Consider the following 11,837-nt stretch of genomic DNA (forward strand, 5'->3'; position numbering starts at 1 on the left):
ACTTGTTTCTTTAAACACAATATTTGGCTTGACTTCATTTACAAAAGGTTTGAGATACACAAACATTTTAAAGGCAGAGACTCGCACATTCACACATCTCTGTTGCTCAGGCTTTTGTTCAGAGTGCACGCACATCTGATTTCTCAAACCAGATCTTGAAGACGGACTATTTGAACCGTCACTTGTATCGACAATTTGCAACGGATGCTGTGGTAACTTTGCAGCAGACACTAACTGCTGTTAAGTCTTGCTGCAGAATTACAGTTCCAATATAGTGAACAAAGTGTGGATTCTACGTCTTTCTGCACAGCCACTCCCAGATACATTCTGGGAATTGTTTGTTCTGGCCGGCATCTTAGATTTCTTTTTCACGATGATACACATCGGTTTATATTATCTGAAAGACTTATTGGAGCGCCTTTTATTAGAGAGAAGTATCTGTGGAAATCAGATAACGGTAACAATTCAAACCACTTTCAAATGTGGTTTAGATCTTTCTTACACAAATCCCATTCCAAATGTTTGGAAAAATAAGAAGACATTTGAATTGGCAGTCCGAACAAGGCCTTAGAGACTCAATTCACTATATCTGAGTCTCATTCCTGAAGTGCAAAAAGACAAACAAGCCGGCACAAAACAAACACGAGGACTACGTGAGCGACTCTTCAGGCAAAGAGCAGCAGAACAAACAGAGGGCTATTTTTTTTCCTTTCTCCAGTCGCTGAGATGCTCATGTCCAAGTGAGTTTGAGTTGAATTCACTGTTTAAATATGACCAGAAGGGAAGAAGCTTTGCTGGACACACGGCTGATGGCACATTTCATGTGTTTCATTACATTTGTGCAAAACTTTGGCATCTAAAAAACCCAAGCACCTTAGCTTTCTGTGTGTGTGTGTGTGTGTGTGTGTGTGTGTGTGTGTCAGAGATAACTGGCCTCATGTGATCATGTGGCGACTGTGCAGCCTGCTACAGTTGCTCCTGCCCTTATTTTCCATTATGTCTTATTCATAGAAATCCCCCCCCCCAGGCCCGGGGAAACATAAAGTCTGTCTTAGCAGCAAAGATGCAATTTCATTCACGAGTCATCCTGGGCTACACTGTAATTTTTTCTTCCTCACTGCTGACATCAGCAAATACTACAAACTGACGAGCTGGAAGAGGGACAAAGATCTTTTTTTAACCTTTGCTTTCAGAAGGGAAATATCACTATGGAAGCCTGGAAAAAAGAGTGTGAAAGATGCTTGGATATTTCAACAACAAAATAAGATGTTGACTGATTGGAAAAGACGTAAAAATACTGTACGTATATGGTTTTTTTGTTTTTTTATATATATATATATAACTTGAAGCGTTTTTAACATCAGTGTAGACCACAAAAACCACCGTGATTAAAACTTTCTCAGCATTTTCAGATCTTAAAAAAACAAACTGTGAACAATCAACTGTTGCATCTTAACTGTCCAGAAGATTCACAGTTAGTCACTATTCATTTCCACAGAGCCGCCTTCTACAATCACAGTCCTCATTTGGTTGACATTGTCTCCATGTGAATGTGTCCACAGTGTGAATGTTACTAACTGTTGACTTATGAGAGGATGACATTGGTACCGTCTCCTCAGCGGGTTAAAGTGTGATAAGCTTATCGCTCACAGAGTCTCAGCTGACAGAATCTGTCCTCGCTGCAGTCACATCCAGATCTCCAGTGTCTTCAGACTAGAAGAAAACAAAAACATACGACTCCAAAGTGCTCATGTTTGGCAATCGGCTGACTTCAGATAAAAAGCACAAGGATGGACGTTCCTAGCAGAGGTCAACTCGTCCTCGGTTTAATGAAGACATTGTCGATATCTGAACTGCATACAGGCACTGCCACTGCTATTGATCCTTTGATATTCTGTATTCACAGAGTTCAGTAGTTTTGGACGGACGACAGGTCTTCAGATTGAAAGGTCAGTGTCTGTGTCAGTGGGCGTGGTCTTTGGACTCACACTGCCTCCTCCTCTCTCTTCGGGAATGGAGGACGAGTCCCCGTTGAGGCCGGGAAGCACACCTGGTACACACACACACACACACACACACACACACACACACACACACACACACACACACACACACACACACACACACACACACACACACACACACACACACACACACACACACACACACACACACACACACACACACACACACACACACACACACACACACAGAGACACACACACACAGAGACACACACACACACACACACACACACAGAGACACACACACTTTTACAGGCGAGTTTCTGTTATTCAGGACACGTCAGATACGAGGAGAATCCAGACTCATAGGAAGCAAAAGTCCTGCTGTCAAAACTGAGATTAGAAAAAAGAAGTGGAATGAGAAAAAGGCACTCAAAAGTAAGACGACACTTTATGCAGAGTGGGCCTTCTCTGATAGATAAATTATAATCAACTCAAGGTCTTTTAGACTCTTATCACTGCGCTAAGAATGATTTTAAATTAAAGAAACAAAGTCACCTCTGTGTGAATGGCAGAGAGACACTTAGCAAACAATTTAACATAACAAGAAATGTTACATATTTCTATGATCAATATTGTATATAAACAGTAGTGGCCAAAACTGTTAGAACACCTGACAAATCTAAAAGAAAATTTAAAAATGTTGCCTTTTTTTGATCCCACCTTCTGCAACTCCAGCCATAGTCTTTCCTTTGAATGAATAACAGATCTGTCCATTTGATTTTCCAACTCTTTCCAAATTTACTCGATGGAGTCGAGTCCGGACTTCGATTGTGTGATATTGACAGTGAAATTGTTAATGCTAATTGTTAATACCTTTAAAACAGATGAAATATCTACAAAGTCATCTTTACGCTCTATACTGGACAACACCCAGCACCCCTCTGCACAGCACCTTCACCAGGCAGAGGAGCATGTTCAGTCACAATCATGCTCCACGGACAGGCTCAAGAACTCTTTTGTTCCCCTGACCATAAGACTGTACAACAAACAGGGACTCCTGGAAATCATCTTTCATTTTTCTTTTCTCACTTCTCATCTGCACTCCAAAAAGTCAGCCTCTAGTTGGACACATATCCCTTATGTCTGCACCGACTGTTTAATGTCTGTTTTCACACCTTTTACACTACCCCCACCTTAAACACCACTGTACATGCATAAACAACACATACTTTCTATCTATCTATCTATCTATCTATCTATCTATCTATCTATCTATCTATCTATCTATCTATCTATCTATCTATCTATCTATAAACCCTAGAATATCCATCATAAGGAGATTTAGGTCATTTTCCTTACAAAAATCTTGTTTTTGTTATTATTGTTATTTGCAATAACAAGCAGTTAAACAGCTGTACCTTAAAAAAGGGACAGAACAGCTGTCAGCAGAAACTAACAGGGATCAAATAACAAGAAACTAATGTGTAGTTATGATTTCAATCACATTATACAAAAACACTTTTTGTATTTTTGCATCCAAAACTGTACAGTAGTCCCTAACAAAGGCCCAGTATGTAACTGTAACTACAAAGTTCAGGAGACACATCAGCACTAATGTGGTACTGAGTGAGTGGAAACAGAGATGAAACTGCTGTATCACTCCAATCATCCGTCTTTTGTTCACACTCCTAAGACACGGCAGCTTGTCTTACGTTCAGAATCATACACAGAGCTGTCAGAGCACGTCCGGTTCCTGCGCTGAGTTGACCTCTGACCTCCACTCAAGTACTCCTTTAGCACACCTGACCTGTAGGGAGATTATCAAAAAAAAAAAAAAAACTTAACCACATTTGTTTCTTAAAGGTGTTTTGCCTGCTTCATCTTCATTTTATTGTATTTATTTAAACAATCCTCATTTCACATCTTACTGTTTAAAACAGTAAGATGAAACAAACAACAAATTAAATATATACATTATTTAGTTTTTTAGTGTTTTTATTAAGCTTAAATATATTTTTGTTGGCTACTTCGCTGTTTCTCCTGTTTTGTGAAGCACTTGAGGCTGCGTGTTTGCTACACAAAAACAGACATTACAACTACTTAACAGTGGCAGGACGCTGTAACGAGGCAGAAAGGGAATGTACATTACAAACACAACTCAGATTTCTGTACAGGTTTAGAAACGTCGTAAGATGACTCACAAGTATGCTCACCTGTCAAAGCTGTACGTTCCAGGATGACTGATTGACCTCTTCATCTGCGCCAGTTGACAGAAAGAAAAGAGATGTGTGCATGATGCAACAGGAAGTACTCATTTAACACATCCAAGTCCTATAGCTTCCACATTAAGTCAGTTTTGGGGTCACAGTTTCACTTTAACAATAGCTGTATTTTGATTTCAGCTACAAGCAGAAAGATGTCCACTAATGTTTACATGACGACTCCTTAACTTTTGTTTCCTCTGACTAAAGTTGTGTCTGCCACTATACGAGGAGAGTCAAATGTAATTTCCCCTCACGGCCAATTAACTGACAGCTCATTTATTTCCTACAATCATTTTGCGTTGCTCATCTGTTTAATTTGATTTTCTATTGGCATTCCTGGAATTGTTTCCTTGTTCTCTGACGCCGGCAGGCACTGGGTGATTGATGGTAAGCAGAGGGTAACACAATGTGCAAGACAAGTGATACAAAGTAATAAGCATAAAATGTAATTGTAGCTCAAACCAAATCAGAGCTTTGTAATTTCTGTGATTGAATAATTTGGAATATTCTTTGCTCTGTGAAGAATAACAATGTGCAGACACCAAAGGGGGGAAACATGGAGTTGGTACAACCATTAAGATCAATGATTTGCCCGATAAGTTTAAAATAAAATCACCTATAGAGGCGCTCCATGAACTTACTAACAAACATGACAACCCCACAATGTCAAAGTACTCTTTTGCTGCTGTCGCACTGAAAATCCAACAAAAGAATAAGATCAAAGTAGAAGTTCTAAAAACATAATTATTGTTAGGACTGCATCTTATATGACTAAATATTGATGCGTGCATCACTGATGCTGCAGCTGATGAGGGCGGCGCTTACTTGTTTTCTATTACATTATATTAAATTAGAAGTAATTGATTGTCTCAGACAGGAAATTTGTCTCGATGTGTCTTCTTTTAATAAAAACAAAAGAATAGGATCAGCATGGTGAGTCGTTGTAGTTTGGACACTTTAGAGCTCCTGTGAGGAACTTTCACTAAACTTAATTACATGCAAGGATCATACCAGTGTGCATACAGTCTATGGTCGCCACCTCCCCTTCACACTCACTCTAAGAGAATCTCCTCTTGATCTGCATTTGCGTTCACACATGCAGCTCACTGACATTTTTTTCAGGAGTTTGGTATAAGTGTGAGAGCAGTTAAAGATCCCGCCCCCCTCCCCCCTTTTCAAACAGTCCCCCTGTGGTCCAAACATATCAAGCACCAAAGGAGGTTTGTGACTCTGTAGAAACCAGCTCTCTCAGAATGCTCCGTTTTGAATCTCCTCACTCGAGCTTGATGTAAAATTGAGGCTCATATTCCTGATTAAGTTCAACTTTGTATGCAGTACTTTGTTTTGAAATTTAAATATTGCTTCCTGTCGGGTATCTTTACCTGAATACTTTCTTAACAAAAAGTGTTGAACTTCCTTCTTGATTGTTTGATTTAGTTTGGAATCATACCAGTGATTGAAGAAAAAGCATTTGTAAAAAAAAAATGGAATAAATAACGAAAAAGAAAAGCAACAGATCCTCACAATTCAGATCTAAATCCAGTACATCCTGGTCATTGGCACATGTGACTAACCCCTCAATTCCACTACATCTGTGTACGGTCCGCCTCCGCTTCGTTCTGGCAGTGGAGCTGATCGGTTTTATTTTATTGTGTTTCCACTTTCACACCGGCAGTCTGAAGCCCTCCGGAGCAGATACGCAAGGCTTCTAGTTTTGCCGGATGCCGAAGCACGACGTATCAATTTAGCAGAGAAAAGAACAAGCGGGACGGGTAGTCAGACACTGATACAACATTAAAACATCCGGTTTAATTTTAGAATAAAACAGTCCGCTTTGGCTCAGAAATTAACCGTATACCTGTTTGTTTCTATGTTGATAAGGATTATATCCTTTTAGACCACAGACGGTGGTGAGGACTGACGAGTGTGCACTGAGCCGACACGCAGTGCACTGAGATCTGGTGGAATTGAGGGATTATTCATTAAATGTGAAAAAGCTGTAAAATAGTTTTTCTTCACTTGACTGCTTTGTGTCGATTATTGAATTTATGACAGGAAGTGTAATTACCCTTTCAGGAGGTCGGAGTTCAGGGGTCAAACTCTGGTTGGCCAGTGTCATACACTCCTCCAGAGTCCTGATGAAAGTTGCACAGGTTGCACTAAGGAGAGAGGCCTGAAGAGATGTAGAATATTAATATCTGTAAGTGGAACCGGTACTATGTCAGGGTTAGCATCGTCCTCACAAACACACATCAGACTACCGAATCTGATAACCGTCATATGATCTGTCTTTTATTACAGGAGGTGATGTTGTAAGTGCTGTTTGTTTGTTTGTTAGTCCAACTACTTTAAAAACGACACGGCTGATTTTCTAAAAATACATGAGAAAAGAACTGTAAACAAGCCGTTAATTAAACTGCAAACACTGTTGAGTGATAATCAAATGGTGACACCCATGAAAAACATCAGGGTAATCTTTCTGGCTTTGAGAAAGTAAAGAAGAAAGTGATATAATATCTGTGGAAATAAAAAGTAATACCTCCGAGGTGGGCGGGGCCTCTGTTTCTGTAGTATGTTGTGATTGGATGGTTTGGACCTGCTGGACCAGAAGGTCACAGTACAGGCGAAGTTCAGACATCTTTGTCTTTAGACAGTCTGGACCTGGTCAAACAAACACAAACAAACAAACACAGTTGACACATTTTAAAGGGCTAGTTAAGAGGCCTCTTTATTGAGGATCCTGTCAGAGTGCTAGCATGGAAGCTATCATCGACAGACAGGGTCAGTTTTAACATGTAGTACAGCTAATATCAAGAAAAAGGGACCTGAAAAAAATAAATGTAAGTGCACATTGTATTTGTGAAAATTATAGTGCTTTACTTTTCCATCAGCAAACACATTTTGTTGTATTTTTGTGCTAATCTCCCCTTAAGAAAAGTTCATAATAAAATCAAACCAAGCCAGATATCTTCAGCAAATCAGAATCAGACGCTGCTCTTCTTTTAGTAGAAACAGCTCTGCGTCCTTTTCTTCATAATAAAAACGTAATATCAGCACACAAAGAACAATGTTTTTAAAAAAACAACTAGGATTAATGAATAAACAAGGTCCCAGACAGTGTTTCCCTAATTCTAGTGCCAATTTTCAAAATAAAAGCTTTTATCTTCATTTGTACTTGTTAATATTACACTATCTGATTTAATTTATTGGAGTTATCTCTGGGCAATCTTCCAACACTGGAGTTTATTTTTTGAAAAGTGCTCTTCATTAACTTCTTAGCAATTAAATGGCAGTTAATGAGGCAAACACTACCTGAACACACTTAGGCGAGTCCGACACAGCTAATTACATTCATCAGTCAAAAGCAGTTGATGGGGTTTTTTTTAGTCAATAATAATTACACCGACAGAGCTTTAGAAAAAGGAACACACCTGGCAGACTGACTGATTGTTTACCTTTGTGTTTGTGGCTCTCCAGTGTTCCAGCTTTGGACGAGCCTAAAGCCACCAGCCACCTCTGTCTCTCTGCAGCGTTCACAGCTCGGACATAGAAATGCTGTTCGCCAGGGATTATCAACTCCAGGCGAGTTGGATCTGTCGGATGAACTGAACGATAAAATATTCAGTGATTAATAGAGGTGTTTAGAATTAGGACTAGACACACTACACAGGTTTGGCATTTGAAGCAGCAGTCTAACCTTTAATGTCACACACAGACATCTTGATGGATCCTTTGCTTCCTTTCCCGACATCGTCCTCGCTGTCATAGTAAGAGATGACCCCATTCTCTAAGACAAACCAGCGTGGCTGCCAACCTACAGTGCAAAACACAAACTCAAAGTTAGTCACAAATATTGAACAGCTGTGATCTTCACACCTTCAGATTGCACTGACATTAAAGACAACTTTTTTTTCATGCAAAAGTATCAAATCTTGCAGCTTTTGTTATGTTTCAATATATCTGAGATAATAAGCTGCAGTTTCATTCATTTTCACCTCCCATATAAACTTTTTTTTTTAAGTTAACATGCATATCAAACATCCTTTGTTTGAGTATTTTTTTTTATGCATTCATGGATCACTGATGTTTGTTTTCAAAATCTACTGATGCATACTATCCACAGCTGTTTAAGCTTTGTGGTCAAAGGGATCATTTCTAACAGTACTTCCTGGTGCAAAAAAAAATGTAAATGTTCACATAATGTTGAGCAGACTGTTCACGTGACTCTCATCTCATTCACAGCTGACATGGATCCGTTTATGGTGGAAGTCATGACAGTGTGTATTTTGTCCTCTATCATCGTTATTTATAGACATGCTGTGCTGCCATCACTGAGGTCAAATGCATAGACAAATCCTGTTACTGTGGTGTCTTTCCTCGATTAACTACAGTCTGATGTACCTGTGTAACTGACGTGAAGTTTCCTACAAACAGCACATAAACTATACATGTTAAACTACATTTTGAAAGACGCATTATTGAAGGATGCAATGTCTGTTTGATTCTGATAAGACAGAAGCTGCTGGTTATAGCTGATAAGACTGATGAGAATAACAGCTGTGCTAAATAAAATAACCTCTCCAGTACAACAACCAGTAGGCATGTCGTGTCACCTATTTGTAGTAATATTAGCGTTTAGCAGCTTCGGCCACATTGAACAGTTAGTAGTAGATATTTGTTAATCACTGTGAGCTAACAAAAACAACAAAATCCTCACCAAGTCTGGTCAGTTAGCTAAATCCACTGTTAGACAGTCTGATAGCCAGACGACTCACCTGTCATGTAATTCGTCCATTTGTAGAGAATCCCCTCCATGGTTTACATCAGCTTGTTTAGCTTATTAGCTGTAGTTAGCACGGTAGGCTAACTGAAGGTGCAAGCTAGCCGACGTCCCCTGTTAGCTTAGCCGTCTCTCGAGTGGCGCTTGGTTATAAAATTACCCTCATTGACACCTGCTGTGTCTTTGTGTGAACTGTTTGTTGTTTGTTAAGAGCTAGAAGGCAGTGTTGGTAGAATAAAGCCATGATGAGGGTCTCTGTGTGTGTGTGTGTGCTGAGCTGTCCATAAACCGGTCAGTCAGCTGATGGAGAAAAAATGTCAACAAAACAGAAGCTTTGCTACGGAGCCCCGCAGGGACCATTTCACAAGGAGAACATAAACAAACGAGGACTGAACTTACTGCTGTCGTATTGGTAGAGTTTGGAGATTGTGTGGGTTTATGTTTAAAGAAAAATAAAACAAAACAATTTTGTGGAAAATGAACTACAAAATACTTCAAAAACCAACACTAGCAGTTTGAGTTTCTAGTGACTGAGGCATTTGTCTCCAGTAAACAATGCCTAAAGTGAACAAAGTAAATCATATAAATGCCCATAAAATCCAACATTAAATGCTGTTACCACGAGCAAAACAGAATATTATATTATCTTATGAGGGCAAAACTTGATAACTTCAAGAGAAGTGATGGGGTCTTTACAACTTTGACGGGTATAGGTCTGTAAAACCTACTAACGATGATGGCCTTTTCAATCATTAACAGATTCTAATTTTCTACAAAAATCCAGAATTCCAGGAGCCATTCAAAGATGAGAACAAATAATCTAATGTAAGACCTTTTACTCAGTGTCTGTGACTTTACCTTGATAAATATAGCCTCATTGCAGGATAACAATTGATAAGTGTAGCTTAGTTTATATTTAAAATCCATTATAAATCAGTGCACTATAATTTTCTACTTTAACTGTAACTTGAACCAGCAGTATCTATGAATACTATTTGATCCATAGATTTGATGGATTAACAACTCCTGAAAAAATCAACAGTTTAATGTTTAGTGAAGACTTGATCATCCACAGAAGAAAATTCACAACATTGTTGATTTACATTAAGAGTAATTTGTTACAATTAAAATACAATAAAAAGTTTTTCTTAAATGAACCATTCCACATGAAGAGTTCTTTGGTACTCTGAGATCGATGTATACACTTTAACTTTCATTTAAATCTTTAGGAACTCAAACCTTCATGTAACCACGTGATTCTAAATGTTTATGAGGGATTTCATGAACAAATGCTAATTTATAATTTTTCTATTCCTGAGGCTAAACTTTTGTCTCAAGAGGACACATCGTAAAGAGATTCAGAGTTTCTTTGTCTGGTGAATATATGATTCTGAACAGTTTAGTTTGGTTGTGTGACTTTGACATGGCAAAATGAAAATGAGGGTTTCAAACAAATAACTTAGAATTAACAAATGTTTTCATTTTCAAACAACTAAATGCAGATTATGATACTACAATAACCACATGTATCCAGCTGTCATAATTCTTAATCTCTCTTTATTGCATTAGAACATACATTTCTCATATATATCTATATATATATATTATAAATGTGAATTTGTACACTACAATCTTTTATTGTAACATGTTAGAAAATACTCGTAACGCTCCAAAAACATAGCACTAAAAACAGTTACTAAACAATGATTATTACATTTCCTTGATTTGTTTTGGCCACCAAGAACATAAAAAACAAGATAGAGGGGATGAAGCCTTCGATTAGGAGGAGAGGAGGGGGACCACTGTTGGACACAGATGTTTGGGCCATCGCAGTTTTGAGTGGCAGCCATTTTGGAACCAAAAATAGGCAGGGATGAGGGGAGGGTGGGGACCTTATCGTGACAGGTACAGAGAGGGGGAAATGTGTCAGGAGGAAAGCGAGGAGAATGGAGCAGCAAGCACGTGGTTTCTCTGGACCAGCTAAATTACAGGCAGAGGTGAAGATTTGTTGAATTAGACAAAACTAAAGCGATATGAATTCCATGACCAAGATGCGTTCAGGCAGTACGGTACAGGGACAACTTTGCCTGGTGTGAGTGCGGTCTAATAGAGTGGCATAGAGATCTCTCGTTGTTGTTTTCTTAGAATGCCAATTTCTGGAAAGCCAAGTTAAGTTCAGCAGCAGATTTCACCAGCTCGCTGCATTTTAAGACTGAATGTATTCATAATAAGTCGTGGTATGTAAAAACCAGCTTTACCAACTGGATGCAAAACACAGTAACCGCGTGTCTCTGTTTCAAATAGTTAACTAGCTTAATGTTAACTATCTTGGTAAAATTGACCAAAATCATTACCCATTTAGTGAGATAAACATACACTGTCCATTAAAACATGTATAATAACATTTAGAGGACGAGAAACGAGCATTGATTGTGTTGACAGTTATGAGAAAAGAGGCATTTAAAAAAAAACAAAAAAAAAACTCTTCAAATCTGGGTTCAGAAACTTTGGAGAAACCAGCAACAGATATCTACATAAAAAAAAAAAAAAAAAAGTATCAACCTGAACTTTACTTCCAAGTTAACTTAAAACATGAGATTTACTGTGGCTCCCTTTCTTCATAGTTGATTCATTTTGTTTGAGTTTGGAAACAGCTACTTATGTATCCCAGCCACCCTTTTTTAAGACATGAGTCATAAGCCGAGACCTTTATGAATCTCACATGTAGTGTATAAAATGATGTTGACAAAGAGCGTGTGCAGTTCAAGCTGGATGTTCAGCAGGAGGAATGAAGCGTTGTTATTAATCAAGACGGCAAAAGCAGTT

General features: G+C 38.6%; 1 protein-coding gene across 1 annotated transcript; it reads right to left on the bottom strand.

The window, feature by feature from the left end:
* Positions 1 to 1,793: 1,793 nt before the first annotated feature.
* Positions 1,794 to 9,348, bottom strand: plekha3 (pleckstrin homology domain containing, family A (phosphoinositide binding specific) member 3). Its single transcript, XM_079363020.1, has 8 exons — positions 9,007 to 9,348; positions 7,929 to 8,045; positions 7,687 to 7,836; positions 6,771 to 6,892; positions 6,300 to 6,404; positions 4,181 to 4,224; positions 3,680 to 3,774; positions 1,794 to 2,050 (listed from the first exon to the last, which is right to left on the bottom strand). The coding sequence occupies exons 1-8, from the start codon at positions 9,044 to 9,046 to the stop codon at positions 1,938 to 1,940; spliced, it is 786 nt and encodes a 261-aa protein (XP_079219146.1). The 5' UTR covers positions 9,047 to 9,348; the 3' UTR covers positions 1,794 to 1,937.
* Between the last annotated feature and the right edge of the window lie 2,489 nt (positions 9,349 to 11,837).

The sequence above is a fragment of the Symphodus melops genome (assembly GCF_947650265.1).
Source record: "Symphodus melops genome assembly, chromosome: 15".
Lineage (NCBI taxonomy): Eukaryota > Metazoa > Chordata > Actinopteri > Labriformes > Labridae > Symphodus > Symphodus melops.